Source organism: Ascaphus truei, chromosome 6 (assembly GCF_040206685.1).
Source record: "Ascaphus truei isolate aAscTru1 chromosome 6, aAscTru1.hap1, whole genome shotgun sequence".
In the NCBI taxonomy this organism is placed as follows: Eukaryota; Metazoa; Chordata; class Amphibia; order Anura; family Ascaphidae; genus Ascaphus; species Ascaphus truei.
Window position 1 is genome coordinate 119,071,272 of NC_134488.1, and position 27,608 is coordinate 119,098,879.

At 45.3% G+C, this 27,608-nt stretch overlaps 1 protein-coding gene across 14 annotated transcripts in view; it reads right to left on the reverse strand.

Moving 5' to 3' along the window:
• Nucleotides 1–26,156, reverse strand: part of UBR4 (ubiquitin protein ligase E3 component n-recognin 4) — an 85,667-nt gene extending 59,511 nt beyond the window's left edge. For 13 of the 14 annotated variants that reach the window (XM_075606016.1, XM_075606021.1, XM_075606020.1 and 10 more), the window contains exons 1-26: nt 25,998–26,156; nt 22,310–22,407; nt 21,459–21,562; nt 20,415–20,544; nt 20,113–20,252; nt 19,281–19,380; nt 19,027–19,168; nt 17,898–18,022; nt 17,494–17,618; nt 17,315–17,374; nt 15,721–15,908; nt 14,889–14,988; nt 14,653–14,793; nt 13,986–14,103; nt 12,940–13,127; nt 9,570–9,729; nt 9,405–9,490; nt 8,845–9,014; nt 7,923–8,205; nt 6,702–6,828; nt 6,219–6,298; nt 5,974–6,102; nt 5,448–5,630; nt 1,925–2,047; nt 788–1,127; nt 156–253 (exon numbers count right to left, since the gene is read on the reverse strand). In XM_075606016.1, coding sequence (XP_075462131.1) covers nt 156–253; nt 788–1,127; nt 1,925–2,047; nt 5,448–5,630; nt 5,974–6,102; nt 6,219–6,298; nt 6,702–6,828; nt 7,923–8,205; nt 8,845–9,014; nt 9,405–9,490; nt 9,570–9,729; nt 12,940–13,127; nt 13,986–14,103; nt 14,653–14,793; nt 14,889–14,988; nt 15,721–15,908; nt 17,315–17,374; nt 17,494–17,618; nt 17,898–18,022; nt 19,027–19,168; nt 19,281–19,380; nt 20,113–20,252; nt 20,415–20,544; nt 21,459–21,562; nt 22,310–22,407; nt 25,998–26,128 — 3,669 coding nt within the window. In that variant the 5' untranslated portion in view covers nt 26,129–26,156. The remainder of the gene's footprint in view (nt 1–155; nt 254–787; nt 1,128–1,924; nt 2,048–5,447; nt 5,631–5,973; nt 6,103–6,218; nt 6,299–6,701; nt 6,829–7,922; nt 8,206–8,844; nt 9,015–9,404; nt 9,491–9,569; nt 9,730–12,939; nt 13,128–13,985; nt 14,104–14,652; nt 14,794–14,888; nt 14,989–15,720; nt 15,909–17,314; nt 17,375–17,493; nt 17,619–17,897; nt 18,023–19,026; nt 19,169–19,280; nt 19,381–20,112; nt 20,253–20,414; nt 20,545–21,458; nt 21,563–22,309; nt 22,408–25,997) is intronic. The other variant, XM_075606011.1, reaches the window with a different exon arrangement.
• Between the last annotated feature and the right edge of the window lie 1,452 nt (nt 26,157–27,608).

A 27,608-nucleotide genomic window follows, 5' to 3' on the forward strand; every position in this document is an offset into this window, starting at 1 on the left:
AATTTTTTTTTTTTTTTGCGAAATTAAGTGTAGATTTGATGGTGGCAGCATAGTAGAGACCCAAGTATAACTCATCCAGAATCATCAGGTCTACAGTATATGTTAAACAGGGAAAAAGCCCACGAACATTATTGTCCCAACAGGTCAAGACTCACCCATGATCCAATGCTGGGGAACTCATTGATGTGAATACTGTTCCATGACTCGCACAAAGTCTGTACAGCAGAAGGAAGGTTCTGAACCAACACAGGGCCTGTAATGGAAAGAAGCGGTCAAGGCGGGAAGACAACACCCATTGGACAGAAAAGTTGTCAGTCTAACTGAAACAAAGCTTTAAGAGTAATCAACTCAAACCAAGTTACAAACGAGATTAAAACTGGACAGCGCCACCTTCTCTTATGAAAGCATTTTGTTCTGTTTTCTTGTGTGCACAAGTATCAAATGTAACAACACCATCCATACACTTTGAGCAAGATTACCCAAGTCTTTCCAGCAACTTAAATCATTTAAACACATTGATCATGGATATGCATAAGAACATCAAGCTCTTCACTGTTAGCCCATTCAAACTACATAGGAATCACCTTAAAGCATTAGCTGGTGGCTGAAAACCGCTTGCATAGCTAAACCCGATCTAAGGAAGTGCAAAGCCTCCAGTACCAGACCCATTTCCTTGTGCCCTTGAGAGCGTCACTACCTACAGCAGCGGTTTGGGAGAATGGATTTAGGTTGGCCACATTATTTATGCACAGTGCGAGAACCATCCCCAGACCTACATCCCCCTTACCAAGCGTGTTGGACTTGCAGCGCCCAGAGCCAATGGCCAGAACAGCAGCATAGCCCTGTAGCTTCTTCTCGCAGGATCCTTCCTCAGGCAGGCTCTGCAACAGGTAGCACCTTGTAAAGGACGCATATGTGGTTAGCAGCTGCAAAGCGGCAGGCAGGAGGTTCTTGGCGACCTGGGAGGACTTGTGGGGATCAGCCTCAGCTGACAGCTTGGAGAAGTGTTCGTCCAGGGACACCTGCACCTTGGATATCACTGCATCCAGCGTGTAAATGCACTGCAGGTTGGGCCCTTCACGGAGCTGCAGAAATGTGTAACCATCAGCGGTACAGAAAGAGGAAATCTGGGGGAGAAAAATAATGCATCAAGGACATCTCATGTACCTTTATAATTGAAGGTTGTGAGAGCGAGGTGAAGTAAAACAGGACACACTAATCTGTTAGACCAGGGGTGTGCAAAGTTTTGGAGCTGCGCCCCTCCTGTGCAACAGGCCCAGCGCCCCCAGTTCTGTGACCCGGCGTCAGCTGGTAATGTGACATCACGTTACCATGGCGACGCATACGTCCCATGACCCTGCGGAGTCATTTGATGCCGCGTCCTGAAGACTACAGAACCCCGGTAAGTTGAGGTTGCAGAGGGCTCGCGCGGATCCCCGGCATTTAACTTAAATGCCTCGGGGAACAGCGCGGGGCCGCTGCAAGAGCCGCACCCCCCCAAACAAAATGTCGCGCCCCCCTCCCCCCCCCCCCCCCCCCGAGTATGTGCACCCATGTTAGACCTCTGTACAGGTTAACGGATTTAAGGGGAAAATGCATCTTAAAGTGACAGGAGGCAGCATCACTTGTGATTTCTAGAAGGTTTATCAATAGCTCTCAAAACAGGTCTGCGACAGTTTGATGGATACTCCCAATATAAAACTCGGGTTTCAGAGGAAAAGGTTGTGAACCGCTGTATCCCCCACCGTGTTAGGAAAATAACGTGTCATTCTTACAATGTATTGTGAATGAAACATTCTAAAACGGTTCTGAAAAATGGGTTGCTGGGTTTAGAACAAAAGCCAACGAGTATGCCATGTTCCAGACGTAGGTTATGCTGGGTTATCGGTTGATCACAGCAGCATGCCATTAGCGTCACACTCACCTGTCTGGCTATGTACTCCTCTGCCACCTCCACGTCGTACTTGATAGAGTTGCATTTGGCCGACGTTTGCTCGATTAAAGATTCTGCATGCTCCGGCTTCATTCCCTGCTTCACCAGGTGATCCTGTAAAAAGCAGGAGAATAATTCTCACCTGATCAGACACCTCTATCTTTAGGGATGAGATATGGAGAGGAAGTAATGCAGCAGATTAGAGTCCTTATGCATCAGGGGTAAACAACTCCAGTTCTCAAGATCCCCCACATCAGATTTTAAGGATATCCCAGCTTCAGCAGAAGTGGCTCAATCGGAGGCTTAGTCTTCCAATGATTGAGCCCCCTGGACTAAAGTTGGGATATTCTGAAAGCCTGCCTTATTGGTGGCCCTTGAGGACTGGAGTTGGCGACCCCTGTTATACATCAAGGCCAACAATATAATGCAATATTGTATTAATTGCAGGACATCTCATGGAGTGTACATCCTGCACTGTCCATGCAATTTAATGTACAGTATGTGAGAAAGACTGAGGCAGGTGAGAGGTAGGGTTGTAGAAGGCCGATGCTCGTTTAGGTTGGCACAGCTCTTCAGAGAAGCACAGAATTGTGACCGGGATCTCCCCTGCTTTATGGGTTTGGAAGGGGTGCAGAATGATAGACGAGGAGATAACTGAGAACGTGTTCTCCTATAGAGGGAATGCTTATGGATTCAGAGATTATCGGCCCTCGATCCTTTAGGATTGGATGATTTGAGTGCATTTTAGTGAATGTGTAGGCATCGTACATACATTTTAAATGTAATTTACTGTGCTCCCTTGTATATCATCTCTTTTCATTATACAGGCGGTCCTCTGTTATCCGGCCCACAAATCTCACCTGAATCTCGGTAAGTTGAGTTACAGAGGCCTCGCGCTGTCCCCTCGCATTTTATTTAAACGCCTTGGGGAAGAGCAGAGCCCCTTTAACTGCCGCGCCCCCACCCAAAAAAAAATGGCGTGCCCCCCAGTTTGTGCACAGCTGGAGTATAATATTGATAAAACTCTTATGCGATTAACTCTGGGTTTGAGGTAAGAGTACCGTTTTTCCGTTTCATAGTTTTAGTTTTGTTGTATGGCTGTCTGCTCCAAAGTCTGGCTGCTAATAGAGTCAGCTCTTATACATAAAACATTTCTATGGGGGGGTTTCAAGATAAAAAAAGGAAGGGGTTGCCACGAGGTTGTTTGGTATCTCGTGGTGAAGATGTCCTCTGAAAGGGGTCGATTGTGACGGAAACAGGAGGACCTTTGTTCAGGGCGTCTACATCGTGGAGTCAGCATCACCTGTAGCTACCAACTCAGCGACCGCGTCTTAGATCTCATTATTAACCGGTAAACTTTATTTTTTTTGTACATTACAAACTAAACAATAACCGTTTAGCAAGCGAGTCTTCGAAAACTGTTGTGGGAAAGAAGTTGGATGAAACTTTCGGCCAGTGGCCTTATGTTGGGGACTCTCGCAGGCAATGGGTGGGGGGGGGGGGGGCTCCCTGGCTCCCTGCTCCATAAGTTTATCTGTCAGTCTGGGGTCTTATTCAGCTGCAGCTTACATCTCTCATACCGTCAGCTCTATCAGCCGATAACAGACACTGTTGCTCCTCGCGTATCCCCAGTATAACGAGGAACGCTCGTCCCTCTTCGGGTTCCTTGAGTGAGTAGGACGCTACCTCTCACCACGATCGGCTTAAAAGGGAATCCCCAGCGATATTTAATGTCCCACGCCCAGGATTGCCACCTTCTACTGAAGGCCAACCCAGAAAAAATAAAAAATCCCTTACTTGGCGTGGTGCGGCGGCGGCGGCGTCTCCCGACATCCTGCTGCAATTCCCCCTCCAACTGCAGCGAACATGGCTGTGCGTCGTTGCCATGGCAACCGGACGCTGCGCGGCGTCAAATTTTACTGCAGTTGGCGGGGGAATTGCAGGAAAATATCGGAGAATGCCGGAGACGCCGCCAACCCGGAGATTGACAACGGCAACCCGTAGCCCGGAGGCAAGTGCCCAAAACCTGGAGTCTCCGGGTTATACCCGGAGAGGTGGAAACCCTGCCCATGCCCGGAGTACATCCGCAACGGGTTTCAGCAATCTTCTTCGTGTCAGCGTGGCGGGTGCAAGGTCAGGGAATACGTGGAGCCTCATGTTCTCGTGTGTACGGTTTTGCGGAGCTCATTTCCAGCCGTAGCTTCTCTTTAGCTTAGAAGTGGAGGCGCAGTACCACGTCTCGAGGTTTATCCATGTTGGGAGGCCTCAGTTTCAGAGCTCTGTGGCAGCGCTCTATCATCAGGGAGTCTGCTGTGCTTTCTGGGAGCAGAGTTTTAAACCAGCTATTGACGAAGACCTCTAGGTTTCAGATGAACTACAGGATCCCTCTGATTCTGAGGTTATTCCGCCAGCTCCTAATATCAGAGTCCTCTTGTTTCTCTATGACCTCCGCCATATTTTCCAGGTCTCTGGCAGCTGTGTCTTTATCTCTGCCATTTTTTGCCCTAATGCATCCGTTGGTGCGATGATCTCCGCCACCTCTAGTTTCGTCTCTGCTAGTTCATCTCGCAGGAGCGATTTAATGTTCTTGTAGAGGATCCTCTATACCTTTTTTTCGTTGAATTCTGAAGGGTTCGGACTCCGATTCTGACTGCTCACGTGTGTAGGAGAGTCTCCCGCTCGACATGTGAGAGCACTCTTTTTTTTCCAAAAACAATTCCACCATCTCGGGCTGTGGGGTCTTTTTAGACATCATAGAGGCCTTAGTACTCCTCCCCCTCTTCTTGGTAAGGTTTCTAATTGGCTATTTTACCGGTTTTAATTGTTTTGTAGACGGGCCACTAGCCCATGCCTCTCAAGTGGCCATATTACTCGGCGCCGCGCATGCACCATCGTGCTCCTAACTTTTAACCCCTTAGGCACCACATACATGTCACACATCCCATGCTATTGGCTATATCATTGCGGTTACCCCTTTCCTCTTGGCAGGGGACACAGTATACAATTGGTAGTGTGGGATTTGCCGAAAGGGGTTACCTTGATGTGTTTTGGCCAAAAGATTGAACAAAATGACCCACACTTATGAGAAGAAAAAGATTGACATTAATTAAATAATGTGTCATATTGGATTTTTTCGCAATGCAGCTTTTGCCTACTGCTGTATATTTGCGTTCGCCTTCCCAGTAGCGCTCCAGTTGACAATTAAATACATACATACATATACAATACTGTGGGTTTGGTTTTGAGCTGTGATTGTGTATGTCTAATTGTGGAGGGTTTACGAAGCCCCTGGTAGTGTTTTCATTTTTCTTTTGCCATGACTACGCCGTCGGCTTCTAGTTCATACAGTAACTCCGTGGCCCTGCGGGAAATAGCTGTGCGCTACTGGGCGAGGTGACATCTATTAACCATTTCCTTTTTGGGCTACATTGGTGTCAATCTGTGTCCAATAAAAATGCTTTTACTGTGAGTGCACCGGTGCTTTCGTCCACTAGGCTGCTAAGAAGTTCTATACCTTGATCCAGAGCTGGTAAGAAGGTACACGGAGACGTGAGGCCCAGCGCAGGGTGTGCAAGATTTCACATTCGCTCGAGGCGGGTACATCCAGAGACAGGTGTTTCATGTAGTTCCGGGAGGTGGGCAACACGCCTAGAATCCTCCAGAGTATTAGGAAGTGATACTGCAAAGCGCAGGCCTCCTGGGAAGCGTGAAACACAATATTGGCAGTGTTAACTTGATATACATGAAAAACATAACACCCTTTACCCCTTCTGACCTGCTGCTCCTTAAACGTGGGCACACAGGGCCAGACAAAAATGACAGTGTTCAAGAGGCTAAAACTAAGCTACTGACACCCTTCAATTAAATAACTAAAAAACTCAAGGAGGAACATTTAGCATGGCCATATGGAAATATAGGACAAGAGAAAGGAAAGTCAATAAATACCCATTTAAACTTTAAATTACATAGACACCCAATTATTATTTTTAAACCACTTGTTTTTGAAGGAAAAAAAAAAATCTTTTGACCGCAGCTCATACCAGGGGGGTAATGTTTTTGTTCTCGTTCCTCCGTACTGTATCAAACTGGGAGCCGGCGGCAAGCAAGGAAATGAGGGACGAGTATAGGTCATCATACTTCATGGTTCGGGAAAACAGGACTTCACACACCTGGGGAGGGGAAACAACGGGGCAGTGAGAGACTGGAAGACCATGATGTCTCAGCTGTGAGCGGTGATGTAGTGAGGTTGGTGACTGGACACATGGTATTGGGAAGGAAGTCTTACTGTGCCATCCAGCCGATGCAGGTCATCTTCAGAAGCCTCTGGAGACAGAATGCTGTAGAATCGAGGCTGAGGAGCAGTGTCTGTGACAGCAAATGATTTAACATTAAAACTCATTCTGCACGGGCTGACACCCCTACTATGCACAATGCTGCCCCTGCACAAAAATGACTGCAAGAGAATTAACACTTGCAACTGGAGGAACAATGAGGGGCTTGGAAATGTGCATAAAGCAGTTTTGTTTAGTAGCATTTTCCCCAACACACTGAAAATGAACGTGCCCAGCTGTATAGTGCAGAGTATCTCAATGTACACTAAGGATCATGCAGTCATGGTTATCAGGTACATTTCTAACAGTACACAGATTGCTTGTATATACTGCAGCGTGTTCTACTTTAGTCGTGGATCACACATCTGAAATTCTACGTAAAATGTGGGCCAGAGCAATCACTCCATTTCTTCCGTCGCCCGAGCACCAACTCTCACCTGTTGAGCAGTGCTTGGCCCAGTTCTCTTCTACTTCTTTAAAACCGTGGTACAATGTGGAGGTGCGACCGGTCCCCTCCTGTGATGCTCCAGAGCCAAGAGGGGGCGTGAGAAGATTATACTGCACCTAGGGTATAAAGAGAATGAATTGGCCCGGCGCTACATGTGATGTCAGATCACAGCGATGGGAGATTGAATAGCGCAAAGTAATCCAAATACTTATACATCACACAGCTGCTTGTGAGCCATCTCCCAGGATCTCATCTTTCAGCCTCAGATATAAACCCACCCTCTGGCAAGAAGCCTTTCTGTAGCCGTAGCATAACTACATTTTACCAACTTTCTTATTCTTTTAATGCTTTCATTTCTGCTCACTCACCCTTTCTTTATACAATCCTATTTTATTAAGAAAATTGTTATAATTAGTGTTTATGCATGGGTTTTTGAAACTGCCAGCGATCAGTTCAAATGAGACTTCTAAAGTTTGAAAGGTGCAATCCAAGCGGGCTAACTTCTATTTATTTTATTACACAGGATTGGAGTACGGGTCTCCGGAGCTGAACCCCATTAATTTCAGCTCTGGGGACCCCCTGCTTCCAGAGATACTTACCTCTGAAGGGGGTGTCAGTATATCTGCTTTTAAAATCATCTGCGTCATATGGACCCAAAGGAAGCCACACCGGATGACGTCACAGCTTCCTATTGGCCCGCAGGGAGCTTTGTAAATCAACCATTAAGCGATCCCTGCTAGTGAGCGGCTACCGAAACCCACTACCTGGCAAGCATCTCCGGCGTCAAAATTAATGGGGTTCAGCTTCGGAGACCCCTTGCTTCAATCCCACAATTAAAAAATAAATAAAACACAAAAGCCTGCTTGGATTGCCTCTTTAAAACATCCATTATTGTTGCATTTGCCCAATAAAAAGGTGTCACAGCAAAGAATCTATTTTTTTTCTAGGTCCACAACAGTCCTCCACAGACACACAACTGTTGATCATTTCGGAAATTATATTGCCTTAGGCTGTCCCCGTCTACACGAAGGTTGTAGGAATAAATGGTGTCACTTTATTTGGGCGAAGTTAGAAACATTTCTGCAGACATGAACACACTTGCGTTTAGTTTTGCCGGATACACTGCCTGTGCTATGCAAGAGTAACGCAATGCAGTCAACGAGCCATGTGCGCGCCACGTTCCTGTGCTGCGTCCACACTTCCTACTCACCTGTTCAAAGAGGTAAAGTGGAGGCTTGGAGTACTGGTGCAGCAGGTAATCAAACACAAGGAGAAGGCGCCCCAGGAGGAGTGGCACAGCAGGGAGTTGCGACTCCAGGCTGCCCGCCAGCTCCTGCAGGGTCTGAGCACATAACAACAAGAGCGTCCGACGCCCACGCTCTGAGAAGTTGTGGAAGATCAGCAGAAGCAGCTGAAGATGATCTACGTTCACATCTTCTGTCTCACCCGGGACCACCCCCTGTAGGGCATTCTGCTTCAGTGTCGACACAAACCTGGCAAGTACGAGGGGGAAAGATTCAGCACTGTGACAATTACAACAACTGGAAAGCAAACCTAGACATTCACAGAATAATAATAATAATGATGTCTGGCCTTTGCAATAGAGAATGATGTAGGAATTATTATGTCCTACAAGTCTGTTTGTAATGAGGGAATGAAATATTTATGAACATTGAGCGTCAATCTTAAGGGCCATGCTAACATCTTAACCCTTCTATAAAGACGTTATATATGGCTGACCATATATCATTTTTGCCTCCCAGTTGTGTGCTCACTTTATCCATGGATTAAAGCCTTACATTTGTATCTCTAATCATTGAATCACGGCTCATCTGCAAATAAAATGTTGTACCAGTGAGTTCCAGGGGGTAAGACTGTATTACAGGAGCACAGAAACCGGAGCACGCAAACCGGAGCACGCAAACCGGAGCACGCAAACCGGAGCACGCAAACCGGAGCACGCAAACCGGAGCACGCAAACCGGAGCACGCAAACCGGAGCACGCAAACCGGAGCACGCAAACCGGAGCACGCAAACCGGAGCACGCAAACCGGAGCACGCAAACCGGAGCACGCAAACCAGAGCACAGATAATAGATTTGTCTTATGTTTCATTGGGAAATGAGCTCCTACCTCTCCCAGACTCTCATGCACTCTGGCACGTCTGGCTCTCCCTGGGTGTTTGCCTTGTGCTGCCAGAGCAGGAGTAGACGTGAGAGCACAGAAAGGCTCTGAGGGTGAATGAACAGAGGCCATGGACCCTCACTTAATGGAGCGACTCCCAGGTGCTGTAGAAGAGCGTTCTGCCATAGTAAAAAAATAATAAACATCTGTCAGTATTCACAAGTCAGAGAGAGACAATAACAGAGGCAACTTAGACACCTCAATACCAAGAGGCAAAAAGGGGGGGGGGACAAAAGACACCCCGCCCCCCACCCAAATCTGCAAACATCTTAACAGAGTAATACCGGTTATCACACAACCTACACGTATCCTGCTAACACACCCAAAACTTGTTTAACTGGGGATATAAGGAGATCACATACAAAGCCCATTTGCTATAGAACCTCTTCCAATTCACGTTGAAATTTTTTTGGGAGTTTGAACCTTAAAGAAACTTTCCTGTTGTGTTAATCAGTAGCATCTGAAGCCAGGAGATGGGCTGACCCCATGACACACTGTTTTACACTAACCTGTAGTGTAGGGGACTGGAGATCAGAAGTCACCAGGCAGTGGTTAAAATGGTACAAAGCAACAGCAAAGTCCTCATCTGAGGAGCCTGCAAGAGAATATGTGGATGAGTAGGGAAGGGTATGAAAAGGCCAGTGATCACCGATCCCACTCAATTAAAAACTCGCCTTTCAGACCGTCCTTATCCACATCCTTGATGATACTGGCTAGAGTGGCCATGTGCTGCTCGGTCAGAGACACGCTCAGGTAGTTCCGGATGAAGTTGCTACGGGAGTTCAACATGCAACCAGTGATAAAATTCAAAGTGCTGGAGGCCAGACTAAGAAACTGAAAAGAGAAGTGGGCAGAAATCAGCAACATATTACACATTAACGGTTGCTAGATGCAGGGCCTGATATTTGTCTAATGCTTTTACTTTCTCTCTCTCATCTAAACGTCTTGAACCAATTGCCCGGTTACACAGATTTCACTTTCCCAACTCCCATAACCTATTTGGACCGCTCCAATCAGGCTAACGCACAGAAACCACACTCCCAGAAGTAGTCAATTACCTCTATATTGACAAATCAAGGAAACTACTCCATTCTGAGCTCAGTTATCGATATTATTGCCCACCCTCTTCTCCTGCACATTCTCCACTCCCCACATCGGTGGCACTGCCCTCTCTCTTGGTTCTCCTCATACCCATCTTTGCTTCTTCAGTGTCTTTTGTCAACGCCTCCTTTACCTCTTAGGCTACGCTTACAGTGCCGGCGACAGCAGGCTACGGTCGCTGGAAAATCAAATTGAGATTACTTCCAGCGATCGCGACCAAGCCGTCGCATCATCGCGTTTTCGTTTACTATAAGCGCACGCGACGGCGGTAATGCATTTGTTTTGACGCAATGGCATGTAGCTGTCGCGGGCACTATAAGCGCAGCCTAAGACTCCCTCTGTTGGTGTACCGCAAGGCTCCGTTTTAGGTCTCCTACTCTGTCTATTGACATTTTTGCTGTGTGACCTTATTAACTCATTTGACTTCAGCTGTCATCTCTAACCCTCAAACGCTAATGCATGCCCTTGTTCTCTCCCATATGGATTACTGCAACATTCTTTTATCTTGCCTCTCACCTACACTCCATTCAAACTGCTGACAAAACCACACCTGCTCCTCTAGACACGTATCTGCTCCAGATTCACTGAATTCTCTCGGCTGGTTTCCTATTATTCTCTGTATAAGCTACAAAATTAGCAATAACCACTTGTGATGATCGTACCGCTCAGCCTAATACTAATTCAATAAAGTATAACAGGGTGCAATATGACAAATCGTTATAATTTTAACAAGGTAGGTTCAAGAAGAACCCAAAAAAGGTCATATATTTAGCATTCACTGTGGAAAGAAAAAGGTGGGTAATTGATCCATGAGATGCAAAATATCGCTACAATAGGTCTCATGACCAGAGGCTAACCATCAGCTGACATTATTCATATATGTCCACATAGGACTAAAAAGTGAAAAAACAATAACATTTTAATAAAAATAATACATAAGTGAACATATAATGTGTAATGTACTAAAAATCCTCATCAGAGGTGAACGCCATGATGTGTGGTAAATATATCTCATATTCCTAATCATAAGGCCACCTAGGCGAATAAATAGGTGGTAGAGGTAATAAGTGATAACAACATCATATCACAACAATAATTGGTGCAGCAGTGAGAAGGTAAGTGTGGTATACATACCTATAAGAGACCCACAACACCACATAAAGAAGCGGTAACCCATTTACCACTACTCATATACACCTTCAAAAGGTGTGTCTCACCCAAAAGGCACAGAGAACTGCATGAATTATACACCTATGTATTCGTAATTGAAACAGTCTAACACTTGTACTCTATTGAGTTAAGTATGTATGTACATAGTTCTGTATGCCAAAAAATGTAACAGATAAAAAATACAGTCTATGGATAGTAACTTAAAAGTGCAACCCCTACTGTAAAGTGCAGTAGAGTGTAGGTATAGATGCAAGGTTAAAACTAGCATGCATTGTGTTAGCAGCCATTCAAAGTATAAAACATATATAAGGAAAACACAATAAACACATCAGTCTCTGATGCAGCCTGATGAAGCAGGGAGAGAGGAGAGGGCAGCAGATGCCGGGTAAGTCCTCGCGCGTCGGCCTTTGCGCGATTCCGGTTATAACGCTGTCTTATTATGTGGACCCCGAGCACCGCGTTACAACGGGGTTCAGCTGTATATGGGTTACCGCTTCTTTATGTGGTGTTGTGGCTCTCATACAGGTATATATACCACACTTACCTTCTCACTGCTGCACCGATTATTGTTCTGATATGAAGTTGTTATCACTTATTACCTCTACCACCTATTTATTATCCTAGGTGGCCATATTATTAGGAATATGAGATGTATATTTACCACACATGGCGTTCGCCTCTGATGAGGATTTGTAGTACATTACACATTATATGTTCACTTGTTTATTATTGTTTATTAAAATGTTATTGTTTTTTCACTTTTTAGTCCTATGTGGACATATATGAATAATATGTCAGCTGATGGTTAGCCTCTGGTCATTAGACCTATTGTAGAGATATTTTGCATCACATGGATCAATTACCCACCTTTTTCTTTCCACAGTGAATGCTAAATATAGGACCTTTTTTGGGTTCTTCTTAGAACCTACCTTGTTAAAATTATAAGATAGAAAATTATCCTCCTTTCCTTAAAGCCTCTGCACTCCTCCGCACCTCCATATAATCTTCACTCCAAATCCTTGTTACACCCCTACTCGCCTCTTCAACTCAACCCAAGCTTCTAATTTTTACACCTTTTACCTCTTCAGGCTTTTCCTGTCTTAAACCTGTCACTAATCTCTCCCTACCTAAGGAACGCTCTTCCACTCATTAGTCAGGCACCTTCACTTTCCACTTTCAAAGGCTAGCTGAAAATTCACCTCTTAAAGAAGCTTTTCATTAAATGATTCTACACTTCTACTACTGACACCAGATGCACTTTACCTCAGACTACACTTTTAATAATTCACTTTTACGCCTACTCTGTTTAAGTCTCCCAATATACCACTTCGATTGTAAGCTTTTAAGACAAGGTATCATTTTGCTTTATGTGGTCATCTACTTACTGCTCTTATCCCATTGTTTGTACTTTATTCGCCTTGGATTGCAAGTTTGTAAAGTACTGCTTACACAGCAAGCAGCACCGTGCCATGCAGATTACCCAAGCGTTGTGATCATTGTAACCGGACCAAGCAGATTATCTTGTACTGGAACTAAAGACCACAAGTGCTTTTATTTAAAAACAAGGTTTCTACGGTCTCTAAAGTTCAAGGGGAAACATTTAAACGCCGTTTGTCTTGGTCTTATGAAGTCACAAATTGTCTCCCAATTGTCAAGTTTATCTTTTACACTCCCTGCTTCCAGACTCCCAACTACTAAAGTGGGTTAGTCTCAATGCAGCATGCCATGTGTGCATCCAGCCACCATGAAGCACAGTTTGCAGCCTATCCATACCAGTTCTGGGTCCTTGCGACTGGCAAGGATGTTGCCATTCTCCCCGCTGTTCTGCTTGCTGGGGCTCTTTGTTCTTGGGGAACTCTCCAGAGGCGGTGGCGGCAGGGGAGGAGGTGGAACCGCTTTCTCTTTACTCGGAGAGATGGTCTCTTCAAACCATTGTCCCAGGATAGGCTCACTGTCATCATCTGCAGACAGAGGACACATGGCCCTGAAGCACCCACTTACTGCCCACACAGCTACAAACATGCTCCGTTGACCAAAGAGAAGTTAGACTGCAAGCACGGTTGTACATATAGAGTTTTTAATGCCTAAAGAACTGTTCTTTTGGAACATACAACAATTGGGGTTTCCTTGGAAATTGCAGATCAAGGCAGGGAGTATTACACAATTATGTCCTTTTGTGGTCATTTTGCATATGTATGTCTTTATATATATAGCGCCATTAATGTACATAGCGCGTCACAGCAGTAATACACGTAAATCATATAAATAACAAATAATACAAATAACAGATCATGGGAATAAGCGCTTCAGACATAAAAGTAACATTTAGGAAAAGGAGTCACTGATCAGAAGAGCTTACAATCTAATTGGTAGGTAGGAAGAACGTACAGAGACAGTAGGAGGGCGTTCTGGTAAGTGCATCTGCAAGGGGCACCCTTTTATCACCCTGGTACCAAAAATCAGATGGTCAGCTTTTCTGTACATGGACTCACTGTGCCGGTAACTATATGCATCATTGAGAAATGTGCAATGCTATCCAACCATTATTATTAAAACAAGGCAATAGCCGTGTTCGCAGGGGTAACATTTTCTGCCTACTAAGCCTGTCTCTTTCCTCTGCAGGTTTCCCCCTCATCTCAGTGCCGCTGGCTGGTCAAACATGGTGGAACTGGTTAGGAGGATCCTGAACATGGCAGGGCCGATGTTTACGTTTACCCCAAAGCCAGGCTATCTGAGCCTGTTTAATAATGACTGTCTCTTCCTGTCTGGGAGTATGAGGGTTGGTAGGAAAAATGGAGTGGTTTAAGTCATCACATTACCCTGACTGCTATCTTCCTCTGTGCTGCTGAAGTCATCCTCATAGTATGTGTTTGAGTCTGTCGAGGCACTTGCATCGCTGCTCATAGAGCCCTTTCTCTGCCGCTGTAAGACGCAGGCCTGTGAGAGGAATCAGTTATGGCACAGTGAAAGCGAAAGGAACAATTGCAGCCCCGTCTCACACACACACACACACACACACACAGAGGAGTTTAGCCCCAACACACACACACACACACACACACACACACACACACACACGATTTCAGCCCCGTTACACACAGACAGGGAGGAGTTCAGTCCCATTCCACAGAGACAGACAGGGGTTGAGCCCCGTTCCACACACCGACAGGGAGTACAAACCGAAGTGATTCTCATAGGCACATGAAAGTTTCACTAAACTTTCTCAATAAGCAGAGCATCTTTAAGCGACTCATATCTTCATGTTATGACATTGTTGTCACACAAATTTATGCGCAAAGGAAGGTTGAGGGCTTTTGAGGAAAAAAATGATGGCAAATTCCTGAGATTATGGAAGAACTAAAAAACCCAAAACATGGGGCCAAACGGGTTTAAATTTCATTATTTGCCTGTAATGATTTGACCACACACACAACTCCGAAGATCTGTTCTTTTTTGAGAGGGAGAATGGGGGAGGATTTTGCTCACCTTGCGGTAGGATGTAGAAAGCACAGTAAACAAGAGATTTGTCAGTGGAATAGAATCAATGAGTTGCTGGATTCGCTGAATAGACGTGCTGTTAGCCATGATGTTCAGCTCCGCCGGGGGGCCCTCTGTGTCCCAGGCTTGCTGCAGAAAAAGACCGCATGGAATGACTTTATTAGATTTCGGTGGAGGGTGACAGGAGCCTGGGATACGGGTACAGAAGGTTGGCTTACAATCACCTTGTGCATGGTCTCCACCTGCAGGTCCTGGAACAGAGAGGTCAGCAGTTTGATAGCATGGTTCGCCAGCACCACAGAAAGTACTCCAAATCCCTGATGCCTGAAAACAAAACAAATCACATTGTGCCGAGTACCACAGTGCCTTCCTCTCGTACAGCTCAGCGATATATATATACCAGCCTCAATTTTTTGTACTACCAATGCCACAGCAAAGGTACCAATGTGGGGCCATATACTGTATTTGTCCCTAAGCATAACACTTTTCACAATGCAACTATGAAATTATGACTTTATCCTGAAAGCCCAGAGGGCCAACGTGAAGACCACCAACCCTACTGCAAGAGCAAGGTGAAGACCGCCAACCCTACTGCAAGAGCAACGTGAAGACCGCCAACCCTACTGCAAGAGCCATGAGCATCCCATGAGTCTCCATCACCAAACCATCCATGCTCACGGCATGCAAGCAATAACTTCTCTACCAGAGGAGCAATGTAACATTTATACTTCTCTATATTATCCTTGAGAGACAGTCACAAGTTAAATCCCCACCTCGTTCTCTGCTTTACACAAATTTCCATTAAATCCCCACCTCGTTCTCTGCTTTACACAAATTTCCAAACAGCTGCGAACCATCGTGACCACAGCAACAGGATACACATTAGGAGGGCGGAGGGGATGCGTGAAGCAAAATCACTGTAGGCAATCATCTAACCCCCATAATTAAGTACAAATAATCACTTTATACTTTTAACATGTAACATGAAATCATACTTATAATAGAATCCCACATTCCCAACACAAGTTCAGTTCCAGTTTTTAAGGATCAACCTACCCTTTCCCAGGGCCCAGTTTTGGGGAGCCCACTCCGTCCTTCGCACGGGTTATGTCGCGGACCCGAAGAGCCGCCAAAGGATCTTTCTCCTTCCCTTTATCTGCAAGAGCCGTGGGGCTGAGGTTCAGGATTAGGAAGAGACTGTTCACAAGGCACCAGGCGCCCAGGAGCTGGAAGTTCTGGAAATGCTGCAGGTGAGGAGGGAGGGGTGGGATGAGAGTGGCCCTGCAGTATTGTTAAAGTCTATAAATGCCCAGCACTGTAACCCTACGGGACTAGTCATTTTTAGGTATAGATAGCAAACTTTGCTATGTTTCGGATTAGCTTCCACTTTATGTAAGATTCACAGTTTATTAGACAAGGAGTGGCCTGGTTAGACAATTACTGACTTTGATCTAAAAACTCACTTCAGATGGTATTGTCAGTTCATTGTGACCTTAATAAGTCAAATGGAGTGGGATGGGGACTTATTGCATGTGCAAAACTATGGGGGAGATGTATTAACAGAAGGAAAGTGCAAATAGACTTTTGCTTTGACGTACTGATCTATTCTCTGTTGGCGTCAAATGTAAGAAAATGTTTCTTGAATTTGAAGTATATTGTTAGACAGAAAAAAACTGCCAGATTTTATTTTTTGGACGTGCGGAAGCCGAGTTTAATACATCTCAGAATCCGTGCGTCATGTAAACCCCCCCCCAAACTCCGACTGACACTGCCCAAATCTCACGCTGAAGTATGCAGCACAAATCTTGGAGCATTGATAAATGCTCGAGATACACTGACACAGAGATATACAGATGAAAATTAAGGGGTTTGGGTCAATTTTGCTCCAAACAATCTGTAAATAAAATTCAATATGAGCAAGGGCTGGAAAGATCAACTTTTACTAGGCAGCCGGAAAATGGTACATCGACTGGAGAAGTGAAATCCACAATACACAAGCACACAATAGATATATCTATGTATACATACACACACACTGAATTAAATACAAAATACAACTACATATCTCCCCGCTGTCGCTTATGTTATTGTTCCGGTGCGTTCTCTCTCTCTTCCCTGAACAATGTTCTTTTGCCCCTCAGGTCTAGATTAACCCTTCTTTCATTATTCTCCCATTCAGCCACATCCCCTTCCTTCAACAAATAAATTCCCCTTATTCCCCCATTTCACTTTCCTTCCCGAAATCTCCCTCACACTTCCGCTTCCCTCCTTTCTGCCCCAAACCTACCACCCCCTCCCCCAGCCCGCACTCAACCTCCCTCCCTTTGCTGCCGGCACCCACTCTCCCCCCCCCCCTGGTTCCGCTTGGCCCTGTAAAGCGCTTCCTTCATGCCGCGGCTCAGCTCTTATTTCCTTTCGGCAACGTCCGGGTCACAAGCGTGGCCGGAAGGAAACAAGAAGCGCGGCAGACGGGCGCTGCCCGGCTTAAAGCGAGTTTGTGATGCGGCTCCCATCTACAAGTGTAGTTGTCTCAATTCACTCTGCAGAAAGATGTGAGGGGGCGAGTGGCCTTTCCCAGCCCTGAATATGGGGATGAGGCAAAGATGCAGCTTTCGCTTCGATCACAAGTCGCCATTGTTATTTTTCTCACCTCTCCCCCTGCTCGCCTGGAGTTGCTTATCGCCTGACCGATCATCTCGTAGATCTCCAGCTGCAGAAGTTAAAACGGAAAGGTCAGCGTCCGCAGAAGAGTACAGACCCATTGGAGAAGACACGTGCCGCAGGAAGAATGTCGGACGGTGCGCACGACGCGTTTCACCTCATACTTACACATTTCTGCACGATGGTAGCGGCATCGTTCTCGTAATCTTCCTCTTTGCAGCTGGTGGATGCTGTTCGGACCTGCTGGGTGCTGCCTACGTGAAGGATTGCCATACACGCGGCTACACTCACGCCTGCAGGAACAGGGGAAAAGGACTGTATTGTGGCATGAGGGATGTTTATAACGGTCACTGGGTATTATAATGGCCATAAAACTGAACAACTGCTAAAACTTCTTATTCATTCAAGAAAGATCGTCAGTATAGGTAGGAAATCCACAAAGTGGTCATTCTCATCAGCTGCATTATAATACATGTTGTGGGAGACTCAACAGGATACAGCAAGGAGCAAAACCATTCTATGAGACTGAAGCTGATCCACGTGTAGGGTCGGGGAGGTGGCTGGTGTTTTACCTGCATACAGGCAGCTGAGAGCTAGCAGGGTGATATCATTCAGTCGTGCAGGAGTTAGTGGCTCCATGACAGGTAGGGACAGCGTGTCCAGTGCCATCGTCACATCAATCACAAGCGAGTGGAACCTATAATCAGTGAGGGGGTCAGACAACACTGGCTTGAATTGAGAGGGGGGGAGGAGAGAGGAGTGAGGAGCTAAGGACGAGGGAGGGGACGTTATGGCAGCGCTCCTGTTTCTTGCATGATCCTGAAGCAGAATACTGTGGGACGGCGGATTTAAACCCCCGTGCCCCATCCTCACAATTTTACCCCCCTGCCTCCCATCCTCACAATTTTACCCCCGTGCCCCCCATCCTCACAATTTTACCCCCGTGCCTCCCATCCTCACAATATTATCCCCGTGCCCTCCCCCCCATCCTCACAATTTTACCCCTGTGCCCCCCATCCTCACAATTTTACCCCCGTGCCCACCCCCCCATCCTCAATTTTACCACCGTGCCCCCCCCATCCTCACAATTTTACCCCCGTGCCCCCCCCCTCTCACAATTTTACCCCTCCTTGCTCTTGCTGCAGATTTTGCTATGCCATGTTTGGCTTCGTATAGATTGCCTTTTTTAATAGGAGCCACTGCCCTGAATAAAGGGTGTAATATAGAAACTGAACATTTTGCAAATGTCACCCATAGGTGCACGCCCTCGGGGTCGCCTTAGGATGCCTGCAAAGTTTCAGGTGTGAAGGTTTCATGGTCCTGAATCTATGGCTCCTACAGCATTCGTTTTACTCTGAAGGTGCTGCCCTCTAGAGTTCGTCAGTGAGAAATGCAATCGCTCGGACTTGCTTATCAGACAAATGATAAATTACAGCATAAATGTATTTAAATAAATAAAAAAGTTTCAGGCCTCTAGGTTTCATGTCTTGGAGGTATGTCTGGAGAAAGATCAAAGTATGTGGAGAAGTCAATCTAGAAATCGAAACTTTTGTTTGTCCATTAAGACGTAACTATCTCCAAGACCTGTTTTTTTCTGCATGGGAATTTTCCCTTTGTGCCGCGGTTTAACAGCTCGGCACAATGTCTCAGCAGATGCAGGGGCCTATTTATTTCTTGCTGAAACCAGGTATCTTTACGCACCCGTTGCGCACCGCTGTAGCATCTCCCACTGTAGCTGGCATTATGAAGAAAGAATTGGCCGACACGGCGTCCTGGAATCTGTTAATGTACCTCAGGAAGTAGGGAAGGTTTAGACAGACTTTGAGCAGCTTCTCTGCCCCGCCTACCAAACACAAGGACAAAAAAAACCACAAGTGAACACACAGCAAATCGCACCTTCAGATCGTGCTGAATCGCCAGCAGAAACCCTCCCCCTTTACAAGACTTGGTCTTACCCAGCTCTTGCAGACTGGCCTCATTCTGGGCTGTGAAAAGGCTCCTGGTTTTTGCGGCCGACTCCTGATCCAATGCGGAATCGTCAACTTCGCCCTCCACCTAATGACGAGTCTCATTAGCAACGATGAACAGCATGCCCAGGTTTTCTTCATGCAAAATGTATAGAGTCAAATAGAAACTCAACGTTTCGGCCTGTAACTTGCCTTTTATCAAGTGAAAGTGATCACTTTCACTTGACAAAGGCCAGTTACAGGCCGAAATGTTGTGTTTCTATTTGGCACAATACATTTTGCATGAAGAAAACCCGTTGTGCTCTGATTCTTCTACTTTACTTTGGATGTACTCTGGATTATTAGCAGGCTTTCCGTGGAACCAGAAGCACCGGTATTGGTATCATAGATTTTTTTATATATATAGATATATATAATATATATATATATATATATAGAGAGATATATAGATATAGAATCCAATGCACAGCCGGCACACCATATGCAAGTAAATAAGTTTTGGTGCTTATCCCATAAAGCAATAACAGACCATACGATACCGGTTGCAACACGACATCAAGGGACAGCACGCAGGTAAGTAAATCATAAATTATATTTATGATTTACTTACCTGCGTGCTGTCCCTTGATGTCGTGTTGCAACCGGTATCGTATGGTATATATATATATAAGACAGGTCTGCAACCCCGCCTTTCCCCATTATCACCCAGCACTTCCACTGCAGCAAGGGATTCTGGGAAATGACATGCAAATGAGCACACAGTGCCACTTTTTGCTTGGTTTTGATATATATATATATATATATCATCGATGGTACTAACCTGTGTGTGTGGAGTATGAGCCGGCAATGCTACACCCCTGGGGTTAAACACAGACGTCAGCTGGTTAATGAAGTTCATCTGCACCTCTTTCTGTCGCAGTTCGGGACTTAGCAGGATTGCAACCTCCTTTTGATCCTCCACTGATGAAGTCAACCAAAGGCAAGTGTTTGACGTTTAGGACAGGACAAAGAATGGGGAAGCATGACAGATCTATAAAAGCTTCGCCCAGCCGTTCCCAACACCCACCGACAAACATCTGCTTCCCATGTCACCCCTACACATCAGATCCTCCCCTCTCTTACCATCAGACAGGGTCTGGACGGTCTGCGGCAGTTTGGAGGATTTCATCATAGCTGTGAAGGTGATGATCTCTGTCCGGTCCAGGCGGCTGCAGCCTGTGCACAGCCCCTTAATCAGGAGGATCAGGTGCTTCTGCAGGAAAGAAGAACAACAATTTACGTCAATGGTTCCCAATCCTTAAACTGAACTTTCCACAAGCAAAGGATTCTCCTTTGGGATATCTCTTGTGCTACTGGGGGGTTTGGCACACCAAAAACAATCTCATTTCAAAGACTAGAGATGTTACTTAGTGGAATATATTGTATTAGTGGTGCGTGTACATTTTTTCCCGGTCGTTCTGTCCTCTTTTCCTTTGCCCTTTTATGTATCTTCCAGTGTGTCCCTCTGAACCCCCCTTCTGAAGCCCCTGAGCCCCACAAGAGGGGCCAGGATAACCCCGGTTTGGAAATACTAGTTTAGGATCTAGCCATACACAGCTGCTCCTTGGCCTCAGACGTTAGGAGAGGCATAAAAGCATGGCGCAGGATTTACAGACACAGAACAAGCGCTGAACCGCAGGAAACGCCAAATCCATTCCCTGTTGGAAAGATGTGGGAAACACCAATGGGAGTTGTAATAATGTACTCAAAATAGTTTGCTTTGTTTCAATCTGTTTTCGGCTGCTTCAGAGTTCAATTAACCCTTGCAGTACTAGAAGAGTCAGAAAAGTACTGGTCAATGTAATCATTGTGAAGGAATCTGGACTTGTACCATTTTGGCCTATATGTTTTTTTTCTAATGTCTTGCAAAGTCTCTTAAACCACAGTTTCTGTAGCAGTTTCCTAAGGGACACCAGGAGGCTCACACACCAATTACCACCGTTCTTTTTTTATTCTGGTGGCTCACGTTTTTTCCCCAGGAGGCCATACCCAATCTGTTCCGTTCTTTATTTAGAATATGTGGATTTTCCTCTTATTCTGAACAAAATGTAAGGACTCCACAGAGGAAGGGAACGATTAAAGGAAAGCAACCAGTCAGTGGAATAAGTGGACGGCACAGCCCCTCACCTGGGAGACCGCACAAGCCTCGTCAGGACACTCCAGCCTCAGCAGGGAAAACTCAATCAGGACTTTGCAGGCAGCGGCTACAGACTGCAGCTGGTTCCTTGGAACTGAGTAAGAGACAAACATCAGATTGGGGTACAGTAGGTGGGGCAGACTCCAGTCCTCAAGGGCCACCAAAAGGTCCAATTTTAAGCCGCAATACTATATTCCCACTTTTTCTTCTTATTTGTATATCAAAAGCATGTGACAATGTATAATTCTACATTCTCACCCTAAACTGGCAATCGTTTGGCACTCCTGTTATAAATCTGTCAAAATCATGATTGTGTGCCTAACTAAATGGCCGCCTTTCAGTTTCAAGCAATCCTTCAGTCAGTGTAACTCAGCAGCTACAATGCATCCTTGTATTACTAGGGTAACATTATCTATTGTTAGTTTACAGCACAAACTGCAGGGAGTATTGGCAACAAATTATCACAAACAGGAAAGTGTTGCAAAAATCTTGCACTGCTTGGGAGGTGAGCTAATGCCTGCAATAGAGATCAAAGGATGCTTTAAAACTCATTAAAAATGGCATTAAGAGTTGATTTCTTTTTTAATGCAGTAAGTATTATCTAATATTACAGAACTGATTTAATACATTTTTTTTAAACAGAAGATTTCACATGTTTTGCCGTTTTCAACACAGGTGGCTCAATCGAAAATATCTTGAAAACCTGACCTGTTGGTGACCCTAGCGGACTGGAGGTGCCCACTCCTGTTCTACAGCAGTGAACTAAAGTAAAACCAGAGCAAATGTGATTGGCAATGATCTGTATACAAGACGGGAGCCAGACTCCACACGTGACACTTACTCTGACTGCACACTGTAGCGATGTAGTGAGAGGAAAGTGCCACAAAGGAAGAGTAAAATGGCTCGTACTGTTTGTCGTGGCGCACAATCTCGGATGCACTGAAAAGATACACAACAGCATGGTTAATTGTGAGGCAGACAGACATCCAGTCAATGTATCCAAACTACAAAGATGGTGAAATGCACCAGACAGAAAGAAATCTGCAGAATAAGATCCCAAAACCAGCAGCGTATGAGAGTAGGGCTGGGTCAGCACAATAGCACTTCAAAGGAGACTTGCAACTTGAGAGGACCCGGTTCAGTAAAAAGTTACAATTTATTAGAACAACACGTCTAACAGAGAGACTGCCAACGCGTTTCTCTCCCTTCTGTGCTTTGTCAAGGACATCACAATAGAAACTCATTCCAGTAAGGATGAAACAGTTGAGATTTCCACTGCATTTTGCTCAGGACACACGACGTAACGCGAGACGGTTACCCAAACTCGCCTGTCAAATTACCCGAGATCTATTCTGCAACGGTGCATTGGGAAACTGGATTTAGATTTTCGTTTTCAAAGACGCATATATGTAATCAATCCGTTAAATGGAGTGTCACGCTAAAAGTACATAGCTGCATAAAAGGATCATCGTGGATTATTGCAGTCTTTTACCAAAATAGAAATACTACGAAAAAATGTTCCAAAAAGCAATTAATGCCTTTTCGCTTCATTTCTAAATTCTTGCGATGATTTCACGCTTATTCTCGACTATTACAGAGAGTTTACATTTAAGATCAATAGGCACCTCTGGTGTGATTCTATAGGTGAGATTGTAATAGTAATAGAGTTTTTTTTGGCCTTTAATTTAGGTTCAATGTTAAGCAATCAAAATATTACAAATAATACACAATAATTATACTAAAAGTGAGTGTTTTCGTATCATTTATTTTTATTTCTTCTGGATGTTATCTTAAAAGAGCAGATCCACCCCTACTGGGTGTTTTTTCTGCTCCCCCTTCTCACTTTTCTTTTACATGTGTAGGAAGCAAGGGTCTCTCCAGAGCTGAACCATGTTAATACCAGCTCCAGGGACCCCCTGCTTCCCGAGATACTTTCCGGGGAAAGTGCCGTTGGTACTAGCCTATACAGAGGAAACAAAATGGAGTTTTAAATCTCCCACGTCAAACATGGGATTTAAACCTCTATGAAATACCGACTGCACCACCTCTGGTAAGGAACTCTGGAAGCCGAGAGTCCCCGGAGCTGAAATTAATGTGGTTTAACTCTGGAGTCCACCTACGTCATATACATGGAAAAGGGGGCCCTGCTGCTGCTTGCATTGAGAACTCGACTTGATTTTGAAGACGTTAAGGTACGTTAGGGTGGCACTGTACAAGACGCAGTGAAAGGGGCGTAAGGTGCTTTGAAGTATGTATCATTTTTTGCGTTAATCATGATTTATATAAACCCCATCACCGAGCTCAAGAAGCTTAATGGTAAGAACATGGCCTCTGAAGCAGGACAACCCAGATCCCAGTGTCAGCTCTCTGTGACCTTGGGCCAAACTACCATTTCCCTGCGCCTCAGACACCAAAATGATCATTAATATTACTACTGGAGGGTTACCTACAGCACACTCGCACTTTCCCGCCGGGCGTGTTCCCAGCGCAGCCCCCACAGCTGCCCCCACAGGTCACGCTGCCCCCAGCGCAGCCCCCACAGGTCACGCTGCCCCCATGCATTCTATTTCATGCACTCACAATATAAGCAATAGGTCATGTCACTCATGCACAGTATTTTGTGTTGCACAGTGACCCTTGCGTTGCTTGTGAAACATATGTCTGGACATTGACAAACAATTGACATCCCCTGGTCTAGGCCAGGTCAAATAAAGGTGGGGGAAAAACAGAGTCAAGGCGAAATCTCATTTTGCACAGTAACGCCCAATGAAATGGACAGCAAAATATTTGCACAAAATCCATAATAAACACACAGTGAGGCGGCTTCAACAGAAACAACTTTGTATTTTGTATATAAAATGGTCCCCTACAGTGAATGTGTTAAGCAGATATTATGATGACTAAATAAATATGAATGTGTTTAAGTTCAATGAACAAAACCATTGTCATGTAAGTCTATAAATTTCTATTATATGAATATTCATTACACAGAAATTAAAGGCATACAGGGATATACCAAATAAGTAAACATGGGAAGGATGTTGATCCAGGGATTAACCCGATTGCCAATATTTGAAGTCAGGAATGAATTTATTTCCCCCTTTATGAGACAGCATGGGATGATGTGTCACTGGGGTTTTTTGTTTGGCTTCCTCTGGACCAAAATACTGTAAGTACAAAAATAGGGTAAGCATCTGTCGTCTAAATTTAGCATGGGTTGAACTTGATGGACATCTGCCTTTTTTCAACCTCATCTACTATGTAACTAGGTAGTAATGTTTAGCAGGACTCTCTCACTTCAAAGGATTATTGACAAACGATGAAAAAAAGGTTGAAAGCAATTTACAAGATCGCAGAAAGTCAAACAGACACACAGGAGCCCTGCAGTCAGAAAGAATGTAACAAAGTAGCTATAAATAGCTGGCACTACAAATTCCTGTAACCCTCCTACTGAAGCACCTCAATAGTTGAGAAAATATCATGCCAACATCAGCAATGACGTATTCCGTAGGAAAACCAGAGAGATGCGAGATCAAAAAACATCACTAGTTTGCAAGTGGGCAACGTGTTAGACAAGTTCAGTATTTATGCAACCTGTGAAATACTGTATGTTTACTTCCTGTGTTTGATATGTTTTCACACTCCATTTTTTGGTATTAACCTTTTCGCTTTTCAAAGAGTTCAGTTCCATCAGTCACTGAAAGCTTGTCCTGCATATGACGGGTTTATGTCTTTCAGAAGGTGTTTGATGCTATGAAGGGTCACAATTACTGCTGCAGGTAGAACACGCAATGTGGCGAGAGAACCTCTGGATCTGCATACAGAAGTCCGCCATTCAGGACTGCAAGAAGTATTTTGTGGACAGGGGTGCTGTACACACAAAATAATAACTATTTCATATAGCGCCTTTCTCCCAAGGAAAATCAAAGCGCTTCACATATACAATATAGAGCGCGGTACGCAGCACATAGGAACTGTTACACAGACACAGCCGCTGCCCAGATGAGCTTACAATCTATGTTTTTGTCACCTGAGGTATACATTGAGTAACCTAAGGAGCTGACACCGGGAAATGAAGCAGTACCCCCTGATTCAAACTCAGTGTTATTGTTTACAGAGTCAGTGTCTTTAACCACTGAGCCACTGACATACATTAATTACCATGCTGTGAACATGTATATACCCAGGGAGGGCTCCACTATTTCCAGCCCCCAACCCCAGGAGTTACTGCACCATCAGATCCCGCCTCCTCTAATGGCTCTGTGTGACCGAAGTGCCTGGTGTGGGGGGTTGGGGGGGCATTGGGTTAATTCGTCACAGGCCAACAGATGCTGAGTCACTGTGGCAGGGGGAGAGAGTGTGATGTAGCGATATGGGGAGAAGAGAGTGATGTCGCGATATGGGGAGGAGAGCTGCACCTCCAGCACCCCACCCCCCCCCCCCCCCCCCGAGACCCGCTGTCAGGGCCGCAGTGACACAGCTCTCCTCGGGTAGCAGCCCCTCTCACGCCCCCTCCCCGGGGTCCTCACCTGTCTATCACGGAGGACACAAGCTGCGCCAGCTCCTTCATGTCAAAGGCGGAGTAGGAGGCCGAGAGGAGCGGCCGCACCGCCACTTCCCAGCCGGGCCCCGAGACGCCGGAGCCTACACTTGACGCCATTTTTTTTAGACAGTGACTGAGCTCGGACCGGAAGTGAGCACCTCCTTTACCGGCGTGATGGCCGAGGTTCCTGTCAGAACGCCGACGCCATGTTGGGAGTGGCAGCATAGCTGCCATGTTGGGAGTGGCAACAATAGTAGGGCTGCCATGTTGGGAGTGGCAGCAGTAGTAGGGATGCCATGTTGGTATTGGCACTGTAGGATACTACTGTGTGGCCACCTACTTCTGAACTCAGTGGAATATCCGTATTTTCATTGCAATCATTCTCTTGCTGAAACCAGACAGTACATTGGCATTGCCGTGTTTTTTCTACATCCAGATCTTCTGGATATTTTAATGGAAGAGGTCTGACATAAATCAGAGAGACTCCGTTAATACCAGTGAGATCCACTAATAATCAGTGAGTGATGACATGCCTCCGGGTACTTCGGCAAAATCCAAATGGGATCACTATTGAAAATCTGAACTTTCACTTCTAAGTGGATGAATAGGCTGGGAGTTAAGTGAGGTTATCTTTAAATAAAAGTTCACCTTGGTTCACCTCAGGATTGTGACGTTTCACTCAACTACGTAGTTGGTTGGAGGTCAGTCTCAGTCATTGAGAGCAGTGATGGCCTCTCTTTTATTCGTCAGTAGTTCCTAAAAAGTTCCAAATCTTTTTCAAACTAAATGGGTTCCTTTGGGGACTCCTGTTTTGTTGCAAAAAGAATTTAAGGTAATATTTCGATTGTAGTTCAATTTAGATCTTTTGTGCTACCCTATCATCACATGGTCAATGGGGCATAGTTGACAGAGCAAGGACCTTCTGTTATAAAGATGCTGTTGAACCAACACGGTTATCTGTTGTTACACAATGGTGGTGTGACATTTTTGATTATTGTCTTTTTATGTTCACAGGTACATCAATATTTGACATGTTTGCCAAAGGAATTTAATTCACGTACATGTCCACTCCTCCCTCTTACTCCTTCTTTTTCTATTTTAATATTAATTTAATATTTAATATTACCTTTATTTTATCTTCCGCTCTATCCAGACTGGCAGGTCCCCCCTCAACAGCAATGACATCCTCAGCTGTTTTTAACAGTTTCCATCTGCCTTCTTCTTCCTTCAGCCCCTGACTAGGACTTAAGCAAAGGGAGAATGGAACGCGCACTCGCGCACTCGCGCACTCGCGCACTCACACTGCATGCATCCTCCTGACTCACTTTACAGAGCAGCCTCTAAAGCCATGGAGTGGCACGGCCCCCCAGCAGCAGACTGCCCCTGCCCGCTCCTCCCTCTGGGGAATTGCATAGATATTTCACAAAGTGTAATATAATTGACATTTTTTTAATGCAAGGAAACTGGGTTTGTTTTTATGACATGCTCTCTCATTCTTCTTCTTGCTCTCGACCTCCTTTTTCTTTACCATTTTATGTATCCTGCGCTGTTTTCAGCTCAGGGGGCTCTTGCAGTTCACATTATACGGACCGCTGAA